Source organism: Papio anubis, chromosome 15 (assembly GCF_008728515.1).
Source record: "Papio anubis isolate 15944 chromosome 15, Panubis1.0, whole genome shotgun sequence".
In the NCBI taxonomy this organism is placed as follows: domain Eukaryota; kingdom Metazoa; phylum Chordata; class Mammalia; order Primates; family Cercopithecidae; genus Papio; species Papio anubis.
In genome coordinates, this window is record NC_044990.1 from 87027958 (window position 1) to 87053012 (window position 25055).

At 36.1% G+C, this 25055-nt stretch overlaps 1 protein-coding gene across 4 annotated transcripts in view; it reads left to right on the top strand.

Annotated features, from left to right (window-relative positions):
• The window catches only part of MYO16 (myosin XVI), a 574351-nt gene that overhangs the window by 219676 nt on the left and 329620 nt on the right, over positions 1 to 25055 (top strand). For all 4 annotated transcript variants that reach the window (XM_021929768.2, XM_021929769.2, XM_003914068.5 and 1 more), the window contains exons 11-12: positions 3845 to 3955; positions 19855 to 19920. In XM_021929768.2, the coding sequence (XP_021785460.2) occupies positions 3845 to 3955; positions 19855 to 19920 (177 nt within the window). The remainder of the gene's footprint in view (positions 1 to 3844; positions 3956 to 19854; positions 19921 to 25055) is intronic.

A 25055-nucleotide genomic window follows, 5' to 3' on the forward strand; every position in this document is an offset into this window, starting at 1 on the left:
GTAAAATTACCCATCTTTATAAGGAAATCTTCAGTCTTGTCTAAATTAATTCTAGTTAGGAAATCAAGTGCAACTTAGTTGCATACAGTTGCATATGGCAGCTTCTCTTTTTCTTAAATTAATCAAAGTCCAATCCATTCCTCTGTGGCCTCTTCCTTGAGCCCCCTTTTTCTAGAGCTTGCTGGCTGGTCTCACCACTCCGCCTTTTCTCTGCTGCAGCTGCCGGTGTGTCGTCTTAGCACTGTGAAACTGGTCTTGTGGTCCCCATGCTCAGTCCCCTCCATGACTTTCACTAATTCCTGGAATGAAGCAGCTCTTCCTCATGGCCCAGGAAGCTTTTCCAGCTCCTTCAATATCCCCTGCTGCTGCCTTCTCCCACCTCCTCCACACCAGGGCAGATTCTAGGGTCTCCCACACACCCATCTCCTCCCGATCTTACAGCCCTCACCATGTCCTTACCTCTCCCTGAGACATCTCGCCCCACATCCCACAGGACTGCCTTTTAAAATGATGTCCAATTTCAACATCAACGTGACCTCTTCAAAGAGGACTTCTCGGATCATCTAAAGTAAAATTTTTCTCTTTTCAAAGCATCCTGTTTTTCCCCTCACATACATTTTGTACTTGTAATTTCTTATTTTTGTCCTAACTTCTCCCCCGCAGAGGGGAGGTCACAAACATCATTCCTTTTTTCCTCTTTGTGCTAAACCTCTAGCACAATGGCCGACAAAGAAGGTGAGCAGGGGAAATTTGGCCCATTATTGAATAGATGTCATCAGATGTTTCCATTATCCACTGGCATTTCTCCTGTTCCCCAGTGGTTATCATGCCGGCTTTTGCTTCTGACTTATCAGCTGTGTGACCCTAGAAAAAGTTCATGTCCTCTCTGGGCCTCAAGTTTTTCATCCATTAAATAATGATGCTATAATAATGAATGCCAAAATGTTTTAAAATGTTATTCAGCAGAAGAACCTTCCTCAGAAAGAAATATGTGAACGAGAACTCTGATTCCTAAAGCAAAGGAAAGCTGAGCATCTTTGCTGAGAACAGCGCGGACAGCCCCAGGGCCCTCCACACTCACCCGCATCCCTCCCTCCCCCAGCCCCAAGGGAAGCTGGTAGGAAGTTACATGGTCTCCGTGGCCCCTAGATGTGTTACTAAGGGCACTAATGAGGCACACTTAGCTGCAGAGGAGGCACCGGGCCAAATTCCCCTCATTTTTAAAATTCCCTCAGCCACTCTATGAAGTATATACTATCTTTCATCACATAGAGAATGAAAAGCAACTTCATGATGTTAAGATAGAAAACTATTCAAGAACTCACAGATTGGAAGATGTACAACTGGGGTTTAAACACTGTTGTTCAACCCACTGAATACAAATAATTGATGTTTCAGAGGTAGATGAGCTCGCATTTTCTAACATTCGAAGTAGGGAAGCTCAAATTAATGTCTGAGATATTTACTTGAATTTGCATGACCGATGAAAGCAGAATTAAAAACTGCCTGGATCAAGACCACCAGTTCCTTGTCTAAGGGCTATGCCGAAGGCAGCGTGGCTTCTTCTATTGTCACGCCTCTCTCTGAGACCTGTCAGTCTAGGTAGCGCTTGGTGCCTATGAGACTCCGCAAAGTGGAACTCAGTGTATAATGTTAAAAAGTTGATATCAAACAATTTCAAAATTGTTTTGACAACCCAGGAAACACCAGCATAGCTGGAACATTATGACTTCTATTTTTATCAACAAAAAGTACCAGTGTTTGGATGCAACTCTTGAAAGATTCAAGTAGATAATTCTGACACATCAAAGCCTTAAAGCTATGCCTCTAACCCAACATTAAATAACTAATTTTAGTAAAACTATATTGTATGCTTCGCGTAGGTTAATGCTGAAAGATATTTGGAAATATGTTTCCTTTAAAAGTTGCAAAGTAGTTAAAACAATGAACTCAGGGTGTTTGAGTTTGTGCATCTTGGTGGGGAGGGATACAGGCTTGTTGTTGATATTTGTGAAATCTAGATTTTTTTTTTTTTTTTTCTAGACAGGGCCTAGCCCTGTCACCCAGGCTGGAGTGTAGTGGCACTATCATGGCTCACTGCAGCCTCAAACCCAAACCCCTAGGTTTAAATAATCCTCTCCCCTCAACCTCCCAAGTGACTGGGACTACAGGGCACATCACCATGCCCAGCTAATGGAATATTTTACAAATTAGTGTTTAGTAAACATGCATCTATTGGAATATTGTGTTTCCTGCTTATAGAAATGGTTTGAACTCCAGTGCCACAAAGCTTGCTGCCATGCCACCAGTCTAACTAGAGTTCATAAAAAAAAATACTCTGACCTTTCAACATGCCCACTACTCAATTTGTGTTTCTATTATTTTGTGTGTGTGTGTGTATTTTTGTTTGTTTGTTTTTGAGACAGAGTCTTTCTCCGTTGTCCAGGCTGGAGTGCAGTGGCTCAATTTCGGCTCACTGCAACCTCCACCTCCTGGGTTCAAGCATTTCTCGTGCCTCAGCTTCCTGAGTAGCTGAGATTACAGGCGTGTGCCACCATGCCCGGCTAATTTTTTTGTATTTTTAGTAGAGGTGAGGTTTTGCCGCATTGGTCAGGCTGGTCTTGAACTCCTGACCTCAAGTGATCCACCTGCCACAGCCTCCCTGTGCTGGGATTACAGGTGTAAGCCACCACACCAGCCTGTGTTTCTATTATTAATGCATTAGATTTTGAAAATCTAGGGAGAAAATAAACCGACTTTATGAACTCATGGGAAAGATTATACTTTGCGAAATATCCACTAATATCAGAAAAGATAGTCCTAAATTTAGTTTTATTAAAAATGTTTAGTATTTTTTACACTACATTTACTAGATAAGCAGAAATATTTATGTTCAAATTATTTAGCAATGGTATATACTATTAATAATATATAATACAGATATAAATACAAAATGCAAATATAGAATACATACATGAATACAAATGATAATTATTAAAACTTTACTAGGAGTATCAAAGAGCTCAGATTGATAAGAATATTCTTATTCTTTTGCTCCTTTGTGTGTGATATTAAAAAAACACTCCTACTATATTACATCAAATGGCTACTTTTCTGAGCATATTCTGTGTACGTAAAATTAAAATTGCACATTTCTAATTTGAAAATAATGGATTTTCATTTAATTGAAGAATCCAAATTTATCTTTTTTATTTGAAATGTTGCACAGTCTTTAAACTTTCATGGCATATTAAATTGAATAGGAAAGCTTTATTTATGACCGTGATTTTAATCTCATAGCTACCTTAATCTTAAAAGTAATGTAGAGCAGAATAGAAAGATCTGGAGTCTACCTTTAAAACCTGGCCTCGTCTTACATGAATGCAGAATCTAAATTCCATACACATTTCTTCCTTACCATGCCAACAATGGTAACATGAAAAGTTTTGCTTTAGCTTAGGGAACACTGCAAATATATGAGGTGTTCCACTGCCTATCTTTCAGAGGACTGAGAACAGTACAGAGCTGTCTAAATTATTAGTAGGGAATAAGAAGAGTCAACATGCTGAACTCATCTTGACAGACCTAATGCCTGGGCTGACAGACAGGGTGTGTGCACCTGCACGCTGGGGAGTATAGCACAAAAATTCTCATCTGAATACATTGCTCTGTGGCTTTGGATTCCTTTTTTTCTTTTTCATTGAACCATTTCATCTTTTAATAACAGTTCCTAACTCAGGTTGTCTTCAAATTGTTGACAGGTAATTGAAAGTGGAACATCCAACTGTGAAGAAAGTTGACTGGAAAGCAATTAGAATTGATCATACTTTCTGTTCTTCCCCAGGTCAAGCTAATGCCTCCTGCCCCAAACGATGACCTGGCAACGCTCAGCGAGCTCAATGATGGCAGCCTGCTCTATGAGATTCAGAAGCGCTTTGGAAACAATCAGATCTATGTGAGTGCCCTGGAAATTGCCTTTTGAACTACTTTTGTCTTGCTGCATGTTTTTATCACCCTTCAGTGCTTCAAATGTTGCAAGTAAAGGGCTCACTGGAGCTTCTGGTCATGGTGATAGCTTAAGTTGAATTTTTCAAGGTGAGTTTAGCTTCATTCTGGCTCAGTTATAAAGCCAATTCAGCACAGTTCCAAATTTTGGAGTTAAGTATAAACTATTACCCTGCGGACAGACACAAGTACTGCTATTAAACTTTCCTGTTGTCATGATTGCTGTGGAAGAGCTTGCTAGAACCAGCAGGATCTGCATATGACTTATAAAATTGCTGTCTGTCTCCTCTACTTTTCTTGAACCTGCTAGATCAGGAACAGGAAGCGAAAGAGCATACATTGACTATGCATGAACGACTGCCTCTCTATTTGCATGAGAAGAGAAACTGTTGTGGCTCAGAATTGCCAGGAAATGTCTTTGTAAAGTTAATAATTTATGCACAGATTCCTGATAGTAGAATCCAAAAATATTACTCAAATGACAGCATGGAGAATTTATTTACTGTGGTTCTATCCTCATTTGTGTGTTACTTTCCCAACACTGATAACAGTTTAGACACCTTGTAATATCAAAATCAATCTCTTTCTCTTTCTTTTTCTCTCCCACTCTCTGATTTTGTTATATTCTACACAGAGCACAGAGCAATTCAATCAGAATGTCTATAAAGAAATCTGATTATGCATATACCTGCTGTCCCTTTTTGATAACACTTTTGTTTTCTAGTCTACTGAGAAACTGATTAAGTAATTTTCATGTAAATGTGAAGTCTGAGATTTCCTTACAAGTAATTAATTGTCAAATGCTGATTAGCCTATGAAAATGCAATGTAGCATCGTAATGCTTAGATAAATTGCCTGCCACTGTAAATACACTTAAAATTAAATACTTCTGTCAAAATTAATGAAATCATGTCATTGGCATAAAGTGGTAAGAGCTGATTACTTTGGTCTCTGTTATCACCCTGTTACTTTTGTAAAGTGTGTATTTTTATTCCATTTTTTCATCTTTTTCCCAGTATTGCGTTGATTTTTTTTTTACTCGTAATTATGGAAGCCTAGAAGACCATTGCTTAAATTGTTTTGTCTTTCTTTACCCATTTGTGCCTTTAAAGTGACATTTCATCTAAATATGCATTTATTCTGGTTCTCTCCACCCCCGTAGTAAGCACCCTCATCAAAGCCATTACCTTCCCTTCTCTAACAACCTACTAACTTTCTAGGGAAGGCTTCATCATTCTTTTTCAATCCAATCTCACAATGAACTAGAGTAATTTTTATAAAGCACAAATGTAATCTAAAAGCTCCCAGTCTTGAATCTTCTCTATGGCCCACCACTTTTCATGGGAAAAAGACGACAACCCCTATTCCAGAGACTAGAATCCTCATGATCTGCCCCAAACAGTCACTGAGGACTCTTTCTCACTTATATCTAAATTACTTATCACCTGCCTTCCTGCATCAAGGACTTTCCTTAGACTGTTCTCTGTTCATTTATTTCCCCTAGAGTTACATTTCTACTCCATAAAATAGTTAGCTTTATAAACTCCCACTCAAATAGTATCCACTCTTTAAGTAAACCTTCCCAGAGCTTCTAGATTACATCATCATGGACTATCTATCTTTAGAGAATTTATCACAGTTTGTTATTCTGTAACTCGTTGATAGTTTGTTAATATCTGGTTCTTGGGCTGCTCAAAAGCCAAACACCAGAGACGAGGTTGATGGGAGGAAAAGTAGGTTTATTTGGAAAGCCAGCAAAACTGAGAAGATGGTAAACTAGTGTTCTAATGTACCTTCTCCAATTTTTCAGGCTGGCCAGAGAGTGTTTATGGGAGGGACATATACAGAAGACGAGGGTGTTGGTATCAAAAGGTGGATAAGGACTATAGACATCTGGGGACCAGGGAGGGTCTAAGGAGTTGGGAACTTTGTCCTTGTCAGGCTACAACTTTCCTGGAAATCTTTAATAAAACATAGTTGCTTATGCACTTCTCCTTTAATCCCAGAGTAAAAACTATACAATTGCTATTTTTGCATTGTTATCTCAGTGCTTTAAGATGATCCTAGCCCACGTACAAGAATAGGTAAAGCCGCTTAACAAAATGGAGTTAGCTATGTGAGTTTTTCTGCTGTTTCCCTCTTAAACAGTAAATACTTCCTACATTTTTATCAAACTCCTGCCTCTAGCTCCTCCACACAGTGGACTATCTTCTTAAATAATTTGTTTTCTAGTCAGTTCCTCTCTCTTGATCACCTGAACTATTTATACTACTCTCTGCTTTCCTAATGTTCATATAACATAAATTTGCCACTGTGTGAGGCATGGGTTTCTTCTGCTCAATTCCTAAAATACAGAAGAGCTCAATCGATTAGGATCAATTTCATAATAGGAATGTTGTACATTATGGTGTCTGAAATCACCTCTAATGGGTAGACAAGCAATTTAAACATTATGGATTAAATGGTAATATGTGCTTCCCAATGTGCTGTCTGCGGATTAGTAGGTATATGAATTTTTTATGACCAGTGTGTAATGGAAATAAGTGTTTTTATAGAAATTCTTCCAGCAGTCTGTTGGTTTAATCCCTATCTGTTGCAGTTAATAAGAATCAGAGCTTGAACTTCATATGTCTTTTAATCACATTTTTTAGTAATTCTTTTTATTATGTTTTACAAAGGTATCAGTCCATGATTAATTGGAACTAAAAGCAAGTGATCCTTCCCCACAAATAGAAAATCACTAGTTTAGTAGAAATCTCAAAATTCCAATACCCGAATGTGGTCATTTGAGCTCTTCCAACCTTCACGTCTCATGGCCTTTCCACCCTGGCTCATGACAGTCCCACTCTTGTCGCTTCTTGGGCCAATGCACTTAGTGAGACTGTTGATGCTGGTTTTCCTTCCACACCCCACATCTGATTTCCCTGCACATGTCACCAGCCCTACCTTCAAGTTATACACAGAAGACCACCCCTACTGCTGCCTCCAGGCACATACCTTCCTACAGCAATTGCATTTTGCACTTGCATTTTGGTTTTTGTTTTTTGTGTTTATTATTTATTTTTTATTATACTGTAAGTTCTAGGGTACATGTGCACAATGTGCAAGTTTGTTACATATGTATACATGTGCCATTTTGGTGTGCTGCACCCATTAACTCGTCATTTACAGTAGGTATATCTCCTAATGCTATCCCTCCCCCTTGCCCCCACCCTACAACAGGCCCTGGTGTGTGATGCTCCCCTTCCTGTGTCCAAGTGTTCTCATTGTTCAATTCTCACCTATGAGTGAGAATATGTGGTGTTTGGTTTTCTGTTCTTGCAATAGTTTGCTGAGAATGATGGTTTCCAGCTGCATCCATGTCCCTACAAAGGACACAAACTCATCCTTTTTTATGGCTGCATAGTATTCCATGGTGTATATGTGCCACATTTTCTTAATCCAGTCTATCATTGATGGACATTTGGTTTGGTTTCAAGTCTTTGCTATTGTGAATAGTGCCACAATAAACATACATGTGCGTGTGTCTTTATAGCAGCATGATTTTTTTTTTTTTTTTGAGACGGTGTCTCGCTCTGTCGCCCAGGCTGGAGTGCAGTGGCCGGATCTCAGCTCACTGCAAGCTCCGCCTCCTGGGTTCACGCCATCCTCCTGCCTCAGCCTCCCGAGCAGCTGGGACTACAGGCGCCCACCACCTCGCCTGGCTAGTTTTTTGTATTTTTTTTTTTTTTTAGTAGAGACATGGTTTCACCGGGTTTAGCCAGGATGGTCTCGATCTCCTGACCTCGTGATCTGCCCGCCTCGGCCTCCCAAAGTGCTGGGATTACAGGCTTGAGCCACCGCACCTGGCCATGATTTTTAACCCTTTGGGTATATACCCAGTAATGGATGACTGGGTCAAATGGTATTTCTAGTTCTAGATCCTTGAGGAATCACCACACTGTCTTCCACAATGGTTGAACTAGTTTACAATCCCACCAACAGTGTAAAAGTGTTCCTATTTGTCCACATCCTCTCCAGCACCTGTTGTTTCCTGACTTTTTAATGATCACCATTCTAACTGGTGTGAGATGGTATCTCATTGTGGTTTTGATTTGCATTTCTCTGATGGCCAGTGATGATGAGCATTTTTTCATGTGTCTGTTGGCTGCATAAATGTCTTCTTTTGAGATGTGTCTGTTGATATCCTTTGCCCACTTTTTGATGAGGTTGTTTTTTTCTTGTAAATTTGTTTGAGTTTTTTGTAGATTCTGGATATTAGCCCTTTGTCAGATGGGTAGATTGCTAAACTTTTCTCCGATTCTGTAGGTTGCCTGTTCACTCTGATGGTAGTTTCTTTTGCTGTGCAGAAGCTCTTTAGTTTAATTAGATCCCATTTGTCAATTTTGGCTTTTGCTGCCATTGCTTTTGGTGTTTTAGACATGAAGTCCTTGCCCATGCCTATGTCCTGAATGGTCTTGCCTAGGTTTTCTTCTAGGGTTTTTATGGTATTAGGTCTAACATTTAAGTCTCTAATCCATCTTGAATTAATTTTCGTATAAGGTGTAAGGAAGGGATCCATTTCTACATATGGCTAGCAAGTTTTCCCAGCATCATTTATTAAATAGGGAATCCTTTCCCCATTTCTTGTTTTTGTCAGGTTTGTCAAAGATCAGATGGTTGTAGATGTGTGGTATTATTTCTGAGGGCTCTGTTCTGTTCCATTGGTCTATATCTCTGTTTTGGTACCAGTACCATGCTGTTTTGGTTACTGTAGCCTTGTAGTATAGTTTGAAGTCAGGTAGCGTGATGCTTCCAGCTTTGTTCTTTTGGCTTAGGATTGTCTTGGCAATGTGGGCTCTTTTTTGGTTCCATATAAACTTTGAAGTAGTTTTTTCCAATTCTGTGAAGAAAGTCATTGGTAGCTTAAGGGGCATGGCATTGAATCTATAAATTACCTTGGGCAGTATGGCCATTTTCATGATATTGATTCTTCCTATCCATGAGCATGGAATGTTCTTCCATTTGTTTGTGTCCTCTTTTATTTCATTGAGCAGTGTTTTGTAGTTCTCCTTGAAGAGGTCCTTCACATCCCTTGTAAGTTGGATTCCTAGGTATTTTATTCTCTTTGAAGCAGTTGTGAATGGGAGTTCATTCATGATTTGGCTCTCTGTTTGTCTATTACTGGTGTATAAGAATGCTTGTGATTTTTGCACATTGATTTTGTATACTGAGACTTTGTTGAAGTTGCTTATCAGCTTAAGGAGATTTTGGGCTGAGATGACAGGGTTTTCTAAATATATAGTCATGTCATCTGCAAACAGGCACAATTTGACTTCCTCTTTTCCTCATTGAATCCCTTTCTTTCTTTCTCCTGTCTGATTGCCCTGGCCGAAACTTCCAACACTATGTTGAATAGGAGTGGTGAAAGAGGGCATCCCTGTCTTGTGCCAGTTTTCAAAGGGAATGCTTCCAGGTTTTGCCCATTCAGTATGATATTGGTTGTAGGTTTCTCATAAATAGCTCTTATTATTTTAAGATACGTTCCATCAATACCAAATTTATTGAGAATTTTTAGCATGAAGTACTGTTGAATTTTGTCAAAGGCCTTTTCTGCATTTATTGAGATAATCATGTGGTTTTTGTCTTTGATTCTGTTTCTATGCTGGATTATGTTTACTGATTTGCATATATTAAACCAGTCTTGCATCCCAAGGATGAAGCCCACTTGATCTTGGCGGATAAGCTTTTTCATGTGCTGCTGGATTCGGTTTGCCAGTATTTTATTGAGGATTTTTGCATCGATGTTGATCAGGGATATTGGTCTTTAAAATTCTCTTTTTTTCTTGTGTCTCTGCCAGGCTTTGGTATCAGGATGATGTTGGCCTCATAAAATGAGTTAGGGAGGATTCCCTCTTTTTCTATTGATTGGAATAGTTTCAGAAAGAATGGTACCAGCTCCTCCTTGTACCTCTGGTAGAATTCGGCTATGAATCTGTCTGGTCCTGGACTTTTTCTGGTTGGTAGGCAATAATTATTAACTCAATTTCAGAGCCTGTTATTAGTCTATTCAGGGATTCGACTTCTTCCTGGTTTAGTCTTGGGAGAGTGTAGGTGTCCAGGAAATTATCCATTTCTTCTAGATTTTCCAGTTTATTTGCGTAGAGGTGTTTATAGTATTCTCTGATGGTAGTTTGTATTTCTCTGGGGTCGGTAGTGATATTCCCTTTATCGTTTTTTATTGCATCTATTTGATTCTTCTCTCTTTTCTTCTTTATTAGTCTTGCTAGCGGTCTATCAATTTTGTTGATCTTTTCAAAAAACCAAATCCTGGGTTCATTAATTTTTTTGAAGGATTTTTTTGTGTCTCTCCTTCAGTTCTGCTCTGACCTTAGTTAATTCTTGCCTTCTGCTAGCTTTTGAATGTGTTTGCTCTTGCTTCTCTAGTTCTTTTAATTGTGATGTTAGGGTGTCAATTTTAGATCTTTCCTGCTTTCTCTTGTGGGCATTTCATGCTATAAATTTGCCTCTACACACTGCTTTAAATGTGTCCCAGAGATTCTGGTATGTTGTATCTTTGTTCTCATTGGTTTCAAAGAACATCTTTATTTCTGCCTTCATTTCGTTATGTAAGCAGTAGATATTCAGGAGCAGATTTTTCAGTTTCCATGTAGTTGAGGGGTTTTGAGTGAATTTCTTAATCCTGAGTTCTAATTTGATTGCACTGTGGTCTGAGAGACAGTTTGTTATAATTTCTGTTCTTGTACATTTGCTGAGGAGTGCTTTACTTCCAACTATGTGGTCAATTTTGGAATAAGTGCGATATGGTGCTGAGAAGAATGTATATTCTGTTGATTTGGGGTGGAGAGTTCTGTAGATGCCTATTTGTCCTGCAAATAAGTGTCTGAGTTTCTCTTGACTTCCCCTCTGTCTATTCTCAACACAAAAGCCAGAGTAACAGTGTTAGAATGTACATTGCATTATGACACTTCTCTGCTAAAAGGATGCCCAATTCACTCAGTAAAGCCACAGTCTGAGGAAAGGCTCATAAAGCCACAATGTTTTCCCGCTGCCTTTTGAATTTCTGATGTCAGATGTTGGCACCCTCCCCTGGGTGCCTCTGCCCTGGCCACATAGCTGGCCCTGGTGTCTCATGAGTGTGGCCGGCACTTCTGTGCAGGCCTTTGCCTGAATAATTTGACCACCATATGCCCATTCCTCCCTCCCTTCAGGTCTTCATATCAGTGTCATTGCTTCTGAAGGCCAGCCCCCTAGTCTATTTTAAATTGCAAAATGCACTTCCTATCCTTCTGCCTTCATGTGTTTTCCTCCACAAACTTACCACTCTCTAACATACAGTATATTTTTCTTATTTAGATTCTTATAAATACCATGTGCTGATTCTCCCTATACACACAGACTGTCTGTCTCTGTCTCTGTCTCTGTCTCTGTCTCTGTTTCTCTCTCTCTCTCTCTCTCTCTCATGTCCATACCCACTAGAATGCAAGTTCTATAAGGGAAAGAATTCTCATTTTGTTCACTGCTATGTATGACCCATAATAGATTCCCAATAAATATTGAATAAATGAGTAGACTTCCTCAACCAAGTCCCTATTTTTAGATGAGAGAAAGAAGTTAATATTTACTTATCCATAGCAAATAACTGAGGGTTGAGCAATGACTTTTTTCAGAGCCAAGATAAAATATTTTAGCTGTCTTAATCATTTGACCAGGGTTTTCATCTCTTTTTGCTACAGTCTGATTTGTTTTATAGTATGATCTTTCAAAACAGATTGCAAATTGCCTTTTTACTAAGTGTATAACCTTCTATTTGAACATTAGATTAGGGAGTTTCCACAGTTGGCAGCATTAAGAAGTTCTCAAACCTTCAAACAGAAAATGAAATGCATGTGATGAGACACATGCTCTCCAGGAAATGCACAGAATACAAGCATTGCCTTCTCTGAATACTTACCGCCAGCAGCGCCGGAGAGAACAGAATATGCAATCAAATTCCTGTATGGACAGCAAAGAAGTTTGCTGGAAGTATTTGTTTTACAAGCACATTAGTGGGACTTAAGACTAATTAAAAAACCCCACAAAATAAACACAAGACCTCCTGTAACATCTGGTTAGCCAAAAGAATTCTGAAACAAAGATATAGTAATTGGCTAAAACCAAACCAGAGCAATAAAGCATTGCTTGACAGCTCCTAGCACACAGTCTGGCTCATTTCAGCCACTTAACATGCCACTCAGGGTGACCCAGGTTGATGCAGCAGAGCCTCTTTTTTTAACTTCTATTTTAGGTTTGGGTTGTAAAGGTTTGTTATATAGGTAAACACATGTCCTGGAGGTTTGTTGTACAGATTATTTTATAACCCAGGTATTAAGTCCAGTACCCAATAGTTTTATTTTCTGCTCCTCTCCCCCATTCCAGCCTCCTTGCTTAAGTAGACCCTAGTGACTATTGTTTCCTTCTTTGCCTTCATAAGTTCTTATCATTTACCTCCCATCCTTCTTTGCATTCATAAGTTCTTATCATTTACCTCCCACTTATAAGGAGAACATGAGTTTGGTTTTCTGTTCCTGTGTTAGTTTGCTAAGGATAATAGCCTCCAACCCCATCCATGTTTCCATAAAAGACATGATCTTGTTCTTTTTTGCGGCTGCATAGTACTCCATGATGCACATGTACCATTCTTTCTTTATCTAATCCGTCATTTATGGGCATTTAAATTGATTATATGTCTTTACTATCGTGAATGGTGCTGCGATGAACATTCGTGTGCATGTATGTTTATGGTAGAGTGATTTATATTTCTTTGGGCGTATACCCTGTAATGTGATTGCTGGGTGGAATGGTAATTCTGCTTTTAGCCCTTTGAGGTATCACCATACTGCTTTCCAGAATGGTTGAACTAATTTACACTCCCAACAACAGTGTAGTGCTGCACATCTGTGACCATCTGTTCTTGGACAGAGCTGACAAAAACAAGCAATGAGGAAAAGACTCCCCCTTCAATAAATGGTGCTGGGATAACTGGCTAACCATAAGCAGAAGAGTGATGCTAGACCCCTTCCTTGCCCCATATACAAAAATTAACTCAAGATGGATTGAAGACATAAATGTAAAACCCAAAACTATGAAAACCCAGGAAGACAACCTAGGCAGTACCATTCGGGACATAGGAATGGTCAAAGATTTCATGACAAAGACAGCAAAAGCAATCACAACAAAAGCAAAAATTGACAAATGGGATCTAATTAAACTTAAGAGCTTCTGGACAGCAAAAGAACTATCAACAGAGTAAACTGACAACCTGCAGAATAGGAGAAAATATATGCAAACTATATACCTGATACAGGTCTACTATTCAGCATCTGTAAGAAACTTAAATTTACAAGAGAAAAACAACCTCATTAAAAAGTGGGCAAGCCTGGGTGCACTGAGTCATACCTGTAATCCCAGCACTTTGGGAGGCTGAGGCGGGCGGATCACTTGAGGTCAGGAGTTCGAGACCAGCCTGGCCAACATGGTAAAACCCCATCTTTACTAAAAATACAAAAATTAGCCAGGCATCATGGTGGGTGCCTGTAATCCCAGGTGGTTGGGAGGCTGAGGCAGAAGAATCACTTGAACCTGGGAGATGGAGGTTGCAGTGAGCTAAAATAGTGTCACTGCACTCCAGCCTGCATGACAGAGTGAGACTCCATATCAAAAAAAAAAAAAAAAAAAAAGTGGCAAAGGACATGAACAGACACTTCTCAAAAGAAGACAAAAATGCAGCCAACAAACAGTAAAAAAGTTCCATATCACTGATCATTAGAGAAATGCAAATCAAAACCACAATGACATACCATCTCACACCAGTCAGAACAGCTGTTATTAAAAAGTCAAAAACACAATAGATGCTGGCAAGATTGTGCAGAAAAGGGAACACATAAACTGTAGGTCCTGTTTTTAAGAGCATTTCAAGAGGCTAATGTTGACAAGCTGGTGTCAGAGATTGAGGTTTCTCTCACCTGAAGGATATTTGAAGTAACATGAATGCATACACTTTCCTTGAGTTAATAGTGCCCCTTGTCTATTTATCCAGAGCTTCACCTATGATATACTGCATTATGCTATGCAACACCTGCCGTGTAGTTCCAAATCATTCCACTCCACCTAAAAGACCCCTTTGAGTACTTAACAAGTAAGCTGTTGGGGGAAAGAACCTTAATATATTAGAAAGATGAGTTGAACGAATTCTCATGATTTTTACAATTTGAAAAATTATTTCTCTGCAGTACCCTTAAAATGCTCCATTTCATCAAAACAGCCTCTTTCGTTTTGATTATTTATACAAAGTTATACTCTACGACTTTACAATAATATAAATTCACATTATTATACACCATTTTTCTTTGTCAGAAAACATATTTTCAAAGACAGTCTGAAATTCCTTCAATAATTAGACCCATCTAAAAATTATACCTCAATGGAAAAATGCCATTTTAGAAGTATTTATTAATTGATTTTAAAATTTATCGTCTTTCTTAATCAAAGATTTCTAAAGTCACTTGCAATCTGCTTTCTAGCTCCATTTTTCTTCTCTGGAATTTAACAGGAGTTTTCAGATACTACATTAGTAAGGTCCTCTGCAGACGTATTATTTCACTTTTATTTCTTTTCTTATTTACTTGGGTATAGAATACTGAGCAATCCTTCTTTTCCATAAATGTTGTGTTAAATAACAACATATAAACAAGGTAATGCACAACTCGTTAATGTGTGGCTTAATGAACTTTTACTTCATGAACATACCTACGTAACCTGCAACTTCATAATGTAATAGAAGAGAGAAGTCCTCCCCAATCCACGTTTGTCATTACAAAATATTCCAACATTTACACCGATAGATTGGTTTTGTCTGTGTTTTTTAACTTTATATAAATGCAATCTGTTTTGTAGTATTCATCTCATTATTATGTCTCTAATATTCAGCTATACTGTTGCTTGTAAAAGCATTTACTAATTTTTGTTTATGTACAATAAACTACTATATGAGTATATTCTAATTTATCCACTCTATACTTGAGGAAACTTTGACTTGTTTCCACTTTTCTAGTAAATGTGAATAATATAAACAGTTTTGCACCTTTTTTTTTTTTTTTGGCCCACATAAGTATTTCTGTGGGATCTTTACCTAGGAGTGGAATGCCAGCATCATAAAATATGTTCAGCTTTGGTAGATATGACCCAATTGCTTTTGGCATAAATGGTATTTTTGTTTCACTAACAGTTTTTCAAATTCCAGCTATTCTGGCAGTTGTGGAGTGGTAGCTTATTGTGGTTCTAATTTCTATTTCTCTGATTTAACAAATGAAAATATTAATATGTGTTTGTTGTTCGTTTGATTATCTTCTTTTGTGAATTTCCTGTTCAGTTATAGTGCCATTAAAATGGGGTTTTCTTTCTTCTTGATATGTAGGAGTTTTTATATATTCATGATATTCTTTTTGTTGTGAAACATACATATTGAGAACATTTTCTTCCAGTTTATGGCTTGTGTTGTACTCTTCAAATAGTGTATTTAAATGAAGCAAAGTGTACAATTTTACAGATTCTTTAGGATTCATACTTGTTGTGACCTGTTTAAGAAAGCTTGGCATTGGTTATGAAAATGTTCTCCTACATTTTCTTCTTAACATTTGATTATTTTAGCATTTACATTTAAGGTATTTTGGTGCTGATCATAATCCTGAAAGACACAATCCCCAATGCCATCAGTCAGAATGTTGAAATCTCAAAAGATTGAAATCCCCAAAAATCAAAATCCTCAAAGTCTGAAATCGCAAACATCTATAATCCTGCAAATCATAATCCTGAAATAATAAAATTCTGAATGTTAAAATCCTGAAAGCTGAATTCTAGGGAAAGGATTATTGTGTTTTTGATTGTATGCACAAGAGTTGCATCATGATTTCGACTTGCAGGATTTGGGACTTTAGATATTTTGCTCTTTTGGGATTTCAGCATCCGGGATTATGTTGTTTAGGATGGTGTCTTTGGGGATTATGGCCCAAACCCAAGGCATAGTATATTACCCATGTGGAAAAGATTTCACAGTGGTCAAAGAGGAGGATCCAGATTAAAACTTTTCCCACATGTGTCTCCCTGCTGCATGGCCACAGCACCTTTGTCCTAAACAATTGACCCCAGGGAGTGGGTCTGTTTTCTAGGATCTGTTTTCTTTTGTATTGGTCCATGTGTTCATAAACAAATTCCCAAATATCTTGATCATTACAGCGATATAGTCAATCCTGACAAATAGAAAGTCCCCTTGTTCTTAAACATGTATTAGCCAATCATGACCTTTGATTCATGTCTACTTTAAAGTTAATTTAGCAATTTCCATTGGATTTTTATTGGTATTGTATCAGATATGTAAAGTAAGTGGAAATAATTGAGGTTTTTACAATATTTCATTTTTCATTTCACAAAATGGTGTAGCCCTTTTATTGGCCATCTTTAATTTCTCTGGAGCAATTTTTATTTTTTGGTGTAGGAGTCTTTCCCATATCTATTAAATTTGCTTATCTGCATTCTTCACGTTTTGAGGACATAATAAATGTTTGCTTGTTTGTTTTATGGAAAATAAGAAGAAAAATTATTTTCTAATTGTTCATGGATAATATATAGAGAATACAATTTTGATTTTTTCATATTCATTTTTTATCCATCAAACTTGCTAAAGTTATATGTCAGTATTAATTTACATAAAGAGTCCATTGGTTTTCTACATCAATGATATATAGTCTGCAAATGATGACTTTTATTTCTTTTTTTAAAAAAATCATACCTTTTTTTCTTGCATTGTTTCATGAGATAGAACTTCACTAAAAAGACTTAAATGTCAATAATAAATGCCCTATCCATTGCCAATCCCAGAAAAAAAGCTTTGAGTGTTTCATCATAAGAAAGTTCTTTGTAGCAGGTATGCCATAGGTATCATTACTTTTCATTAGATTAAGGAAATCTCATTATATTCATGGTTTTCAAAGTTATTGTTTAATCAATAATGAGCACTGAATATTATTAAATGCTTTCTCTCCATTTATGGAGATGATCATATGTCTTTTTAAGTTCTTTTTTTAATATTATTAGTTACAGGTGTTGATCTTCAATTATGAAATCAGCCTTGCATTTCTAGAATAAAGCTATTTGAGATGTATTATCATGATTACTAAATTGCTGGATTCAATTTGTTAATATTTTGCTTAGGATTTTTACATGTATTTTATTAAGAGAGTTCAGCCTGTCATTTTTCTTTGTTGAATATTCCTATTAGATTCTAATGTCCATTTTATGTGGGGTTCTTAAAATGGGAAGTGTTCCTTTTTCTGTTATCTTCTGAAATAATTTGTAGAATATTTGTTTATTTTGTACATCAATGTTGGGAAGACTTCACCAGTGAAGCCTGAGTTTTCCTTCTGGAAAAATATTTTAGATGTAGATTCTGCTACGTCTAAAATATTTACAGGGAAAATACTGTAAAAAAGATTTACAGGGAAATAACTAATTAGAATTTCTGTTTCTTATTGTGTTCGCTTTGGTATGATGTATTTTCCTAGGATTGTTGTCTACTTGACCTAAATTTCTAAATTTAGTGACTACAATATGGTTCATGATACTGTCTTCATCTGTCTTTGTGTCCGTAGGATCTGTCTTGATGTCATATTACCGACTGCTATTGGTAGTTGGTGCATTTCCTCTTGTTTTCTGAATCCGTTTTGCTGGGATAAATTGTACATTTTTCAAAGGATCACCTTTTGGCTTTTTTCTCCCTGTTCCATTGATTTCTGCTTTGATATTATCTTATTTTACTCATTTATTTCCTTATAATTGATGCAGTTCTTTAAACTACTTGAAGTTGATACTTAGATAATTAATTATCACCCCTGTTTTCCTTTTCTGACATGTATTCTAGGCTATAATTTTTATCTTAAGTAGACCTTTAGTTGCATCCCACAAGTTACAATATGTTATAATAGAAATAGTCTTATTTGCATTTTAATTCCTTTTAGCTCATTAGTTATTTGCAAATGTATTGTAAAATTTCAAAATGTTGGGTGATTTTCTAGGTATCTACTAGTGATTTCAATATCTTTTTAATTAAAATAACCTTTTTTAAAATTGTATACTTTTAAGGGATACAACGTGAGTTTTGTTTGGATTTTGGTTTTTGTTTTGTGTTTTTGAGACAGGATCTCACTCTTTCACCCAGGCTGGAATACATTGGTGAGATATCAGCTTACTGCAGCCTCAACCTTCCAGGATCAAGTGATCCTCCTGCCTCAGCTTCCTGAGTAGCTGGGATGACAGGAATACACCACCATGCCCAGCTAATTAAAAAAAAAAAAAAATTGTAGAGATGGCATCTCAGCATGTTACCCAGGCTGGTCTTGAACTCCAGGGCTCAAACAATCATCCTATCCTCCTGCCTCATCCTCCCAAAGTGCTGGGATCATAGGCCTGAGCCACTGCCCCTGCCCGTGATGCTTCAACGTACATACACTTAGTGAAATGAGTTCTACAGTCAAGCACATTAACATACCCATCACCTCACATAGTTACCTTTTTCTTTTATAGTAAGAGCACCAAAACTCTGCTCTCTTAGTTAATTTTTAACACACAATACAATATTCTTCTTTTTTTAAAGGGTAAACATTTATTTGGTGTTAATTTTCTGGTGGATGACATTAAGGCCCTTCACACAGAGTTTGGGAGACAATATTCTATCCTAATTCTACTGTAATAGAACATACCCTGTGTGACTCAAATCTTTAAAGTTTAAGGAAACAAGCCAGTGTTCAACTTGTCAGTAACAGTGTTTTATATAAATAAATTGGTCAATGCGGTAATTATTACTTTAAAATTTTGTCTGCTTGTTCCATGAATTACTAAGAAAAATGGTTAAAATGTTTCACTGTCATTGTTAACTCATGTTTTCCTCCTTATATGTTATTTCTTTATATATGTGATGCTAGATTTTAGTCTCCTAGAAATTTAGAAATGTTGTTTCTTCCTGATTGATTTATCATTTTACTGTGAAATGTTTCTTTTTATTTCTGGTACCGCTTCCAAAAGCACGTTTTCTATAAATTAATTATTTCTATAGTCATCTTCTTTGCTGTTATTATTGTTTGCATGCATACCTTGCTTCATTCTTTTCCTTTTTTTAAATCTATATGTTTAGGATGTTTCTCTTTAAAGTAGTCATCTTTCATATTTTAATACAATTTATAATCTTTGCATTTTAATTGGACTATTTGGTACTTTTACAATTGATGTTGCTGTTGTTTGGGTTTAAATCTATCATTTTACTATTTTTATTTGTTCCGTCTGTACTTTGTGCCTTTGTATCTCATTGTCACTTTTTAATTGAAACAAAGTATTTTATTTGATTATTGTGCTTTACTAACTTCTCTCTTATGCAGTTTATTATTCTGTAGCAGAATAACAGAATTTGTTACCCCATTGACTTTTTCATAGGTATTTTGTCATATGTTTTAAGTCTATATTTTTTCATTGTTTTGTTCTCACAGAATCTTTTAAGAAAAGAAATTCTTAGAATTTAACTATTTTGTTTCTCATATGCTCAGTGAAATAAAGCCTGTTTTATTTAATTTGAATTATTTAATTCATTTAATATTTTTAATTCCAAACTTAAAAAAATTGTGAAATATTAAAAAGTTACAAAATATTAAAGTAGATTTTTCTTATTTTTTATATTTCATACAATGGCTTTTAAATGGTATGATTTGTGTTTTTTAAAGTGCTATTTATATGAATAATGAACTGTTTGCATCCCTTTTTTCACAGACATTCATTGGGGACATTCTTTTGCTTGTTAACCCATACAAGGAACTTCCAATTTATTCTTCCGTGGTGAGTACAAAATTTTAAATATCATTGAATAATGTAGAGTAATGTGCTCTAGTCATGCATATTTGTGTCAAATGACTAAAAAAAAACAATAAGGCAAACTTCTAAAAACCTTTATGAAATTCTGAATTGAATGATTGCGTCGTAATGACTTTAATTCATTTTGAGGCAATTTTGAAAATCAGAGTTATTTTATCAAAATGTTTCTTTGCACTTAAAATGTGTAATTTGTTTATGACTATAGCCATTAGACAGACTTCTAAGATTAAATAATATATAAATATATTTTCCATACATTCTTGACTAACTCAAGATCATTTGGCTTAGAGCCTTTATTTGGACACGTGACTTGTGTCTGAAGAGTTCTATGATGTTGAAGCAATGGGTATAAAAAAGGGTGATTTCGCATGTTTACATTTTCCCAAATTACTTGCCAGGTTTAATTATGAGGCCCTAAAAATTCAAAGAGAAATTGCTTGTAGAAAATTATTCCAATCAATTGAAAATGCAGTAAGATTTTTGAGTAGAAATGGGTCAAAAATACTATATAATAGGAGCTGTTTTTTATGTAACAACAAGGCTGGTTCCACCAATAGGGAACAGGAGCCTGCCCAAAACCAGGAGGCAGGGAGTGGGTATATGTTCCTGAAGCTGGGGCTCGCTCATAGATGTTGTGAGCAGGGAGGAGGACAGAGAGGAGAGAGAAAATTAGAAATTCCTCCAACTTCCTAGGAAATCAAATATGTATTTTCACAGAAAAAGTTCATGAGAACAAGAGTGCATCCACCACCCCACCCTCCACCCATCTTATCAAAAGTCAATTCTGGCTGAACTTAGTGGTTCAATGCCTGTAATTCTAGCACTTTGGAGGACCAAAGCTGGTGGATCACTTGAGGCCAGGAGTTTGAGACCATCCTGGGCAACATAATGAGACACCCATCTCTACTAAAAAAAAAAAAAAAAAAAAAAAAAAAAAAACAAAGAAAAGAAAATGAAAAAACAATTAGCCAGCCATGGTGGTGTGTACCTGTGGTTACAGCTACCCAGGAGGCTGAGGCAGGAGGATCACTTGGGCCCAAGAGGTTGAGGCTGCAGTGAGCTGTGATTGTATTACTGCACTTCAGGTTGGGAGACAGATTGAGATCCTGTCTCCAAATAGAATAAAGTAAAATTAAAGTAAATTAAAAAGTCAGTGCCATGGTTACTTTAAAGCTATGTTGAAACCTGCCTACCCTCCTCTATCCTCCCAATCCTATGCCAGCCTCACCCTGTGCAATCTAATGGTGTATGTGAGCACGAGACGCTAGAGCAAGGGATTCACCCATGATCATTTCAGGATTTTCATCCAAGGACTGAAATTAATCTGATATATGGTTATTAAATGGTTTTGAGAAAAAGCTCAGTTCTGTATCTTTCACTTTGTTGAGTCCTAATTAATATTTCTGTGACTGTGTGTATTGAAGTATAATATAAATATTGCATAGCATACAAATATTAAGTCTTCTGTTCAACTAATTTATAAAAGTCGTGACACTCTAAAAACCATCATGCACATGAAGAAATAGAGTATTAGTAGGATTATAGATATCTCCCATGCCCTGTCTCAAACATGACATACTTCCCCAAAAGACAGCACAATTCTGACTACGGTCGCCCTCTGCTTTGCATGGATGAACTTTATGTGGGTGAAATCTCGCAGACTATCTTTCTCTGTACCTGGCTGCTTCCTTTCAATATTATGGAAGGTAGATTCACCCATGTTTTTGTGTGTAGCAATACAGTGAGTACAATAGGTTATTTTCTTTTGTATTGCTGTATAACATTTCCTTTTGAGGATATATGGCAGTTTAATTAACTATTGATGGAGATTTTGTCTTTTGAAGCAAGCATGTTACTGCTATGAACATCTTCACAAAATTTTTTTTGATAACATATGTATTTCTTTTGTTGGAAAGAGTGGAATTGGTACATGAAAGTGTATACATACATTCAGTTTTGATAAATACCAACAGTTTTCTGAGTGCTTGTACTAAGGTATATCTACAACTTAATACAGAAATTCTAATTGTTCCTCTTCTTTGCTCAAATTTCATTTGTTTACTTATCATTCTACTGGGTATACATAGTGGAATCTTATTGTTGTTTTAATTTGTGTTTCTCTGACAAACAGTGATATTAACCACATTTTCACATAATTACTGTACAGTTATATCCTGTTTCGTGATGCATCTATTCCAGGAATTTATCCTGCTTTGAAATTAAAAACTTTAAAATTGGTTCATCTATCTTTATTGACTTGAAAGATCTTTAAGCATTCTGGATTCCTAATGCATATTGAAAACATCTTGTAAGAAGCAGGGGTCAAGGTTCATTTTTTTAAAAATGTATATTAACCTGACATAGTACTGTTTCTTAAAAAGACCATCCTTTTAGCTGGGCACGGTGGCTCATGCCTGTAATCTCAGCACTTTGGGAGGCCAAGGCAGGTAGATCACGAGGTCAGGAGTTCAACACCAGCCTGGCCAAAATGGTGAAACCCCATCTCTACTAAAAATACAAAAATTAGCAGGGTATGGTGGCAGGCGCCTGTAATCTCAGCTACTTGGGAGGCTGAGGCAGGAGAATTGCTTTAACCCGGGCGGCAGATGTTGCAGTGAGCCGAGATCACGCCACTGCACTCCAGGCTGGGTGACAGAGTGAGACTCTGTCAAAAAAAAAAAAAAAAAAAAAGAAAAAAAAAAGGAAAAAAAGACCATCTTTTTTCCAGGACATTGTGTTGGCACTTTTGCATAAATCTCGTAACTATATATGAATGGATATAGAATTTCCATTCAGTTTGATTGGTCCATTATAATACATTTTTATGTCTTGTACTCTAAGTCATTCACCTTTGGTTTTCAAAATTGCCCTAGCAATTAATTCCTGGCCTTTTCCTTTAAGGTTGAGAATCAGTTTGTCAGTTTTGTTGGGGCGCTGAGGGGACTCCCCCTGGGATTTTGAATTTGATTGCATTACATTTACAATTCAATTTAGAAACAGACAAAAAATGTTAGTAGTACTGAGTCTTTTCAGTATATTCATTTATTGAGGCTTTAAAATGTGGAATTCCTCTCAGTGTATCATCCTGTGTGCTCTTCTGGAGGATATCTTGCATAGTGTTCATTAAATGTTTTTAAATGCTGTTATAAATAATCATTTAAAGATTTTATTTTCCATTGGTGTGTGCTCCCTGTATGTATAAAAACACAATTTAAAAGTCTTACCTTAAACTAGCAAGTTTGTAAAATTTATTTATTAGCTATAAAATTATCTAGTGTGTTTTAAAAATACTCTGTGTACACAATCTTATTGCCTGAAACAATAATAATTTTATTTCCTTCTTTAAAATCCTATTATTAGTCTGTTCTTATGTTAATGGATTGGATCACCAGAATAATGTCAGAAACTATTAGTAATTTCATTTTAAAATATATATATGTCTTATCTCAGGAAAAATCTTTAGTAATTAAACCTTAAGTATAAAAATAATTATAAATTTTACATAGACATCAGTTATCAGATTAAAGAAATTTCATTTTATTGCTGTTTTAAGAAGTCTTTATCACAGAAAAGGTATAGAATTTTATCAAATGTAAGTATTTTTTCTGTATCAATTGTTGATATGAATATTTTTCTCCTTTATTTTGTTTGTGAATTATAATTCCTGATTTTGAAATATTAAACCTACCTTGCATTTTTGATGTTTTAACCTTGTCTTTATATTACTGAAGTCTATCCAGTAATATTTTGCTTAGGGCATTTATGTTCATGAAAAAGATAAGCCTCCACTTTTTCTTTTTTTTTTTTTACTTAAATCTTCTATATCAAAATTATGCTGATTTCATAAACAGAATTGGAAGGTGTACTCTGTTTTCTAGTCTCTGAAAGAGTTTGAAAATTTGGTGTTGTTTCTCTCCTAAATGTTTAGAAGAATTCACAACTGAAACCATTAAGACCTGGTATTTTCTTTGTGAGAAAGTTTGAGTTCTGGATTTAATTTCTTTGACATACATAGGACAGTTCATATTCTTTCTGTGCTAGTTTTTAATGATTGCATTTCTAAAAAATTATGTTAGTTACATTTAATCTTCAAGAGTTTTAGGCATAAAAATATTCATAGTTCTATTTATCTTTTTAATATTTGTAGAATTTTTGAGTGACTTCTTTTTATTCCATATGTTGGTAATTTGTGAGTTTTCTGAGTTTTTAAAATTTCCTTCTTTATAATTTATTTGGGTATAATTTGATTATTGTTTGTGTTATATAGATATATCCTTGATTTCCTGACTTTCCTAAAATAAGTATTTGGGGCTTTTAAATATTACTTTAAATGTAGCTTTACTGAATTCTACATGTATGATATTTCATAAATTCATTGTCAATTAGTTTAAGGTATTATCTATTTGTGATTTCTTTCTGTAAAAATCTATCTATATATATATATGTAGAAAGTCTATAAAAATATAAACTGTATTAATCTTTGTTTTCTACTTTTGTTTCTCTTTGACCACAGTCTGGATAATTGCCTGGCCATATTTTAAAAAATCTTTTCTGTTGTTTTGAATCTGCTGATAAACTTTAAGGAATGACTAATGAATCATTCCTTAAAATGCTGATGTCTGTTATGTGATTTTTTTCAATGCTAGCGTTTTCATTTTATACTCTCAGAGTTTCCAGGCTCCTGGTGAAATTCTTCGTCTTCATCTTGCCACTTATTTTCTTGAACGTGATGTTTTTTAATCCTGTGTCTTATGATTCTACTATTGAGGTCTGTTTCTACAATGTGACTCTGTGTGTGTGTGTGTGTGTGTGTGTGTGTGTGTGTGTGTATTTTACATATATGGATATATTTACTGACATCCATGGGGATTTTTGATGGAATATTGAACTTCCAATATAAAAAAACCGTAGGGTCTAGGAAGATGTTACCTTCCTTCCAAGAAGATTTGACTTTTCCTCCTAGTGGGTACACAAGTTGTAGACAAACTACCTTGACCCTGTGAAGTCTCGTTTAATTTACTTTTTTGAGACGGAGTCTCGCTCTGTGGCCCAGGCTGGAGTGAGTGGGGCGATCTCGGCTCACTGCAAGCTCCGCCTCC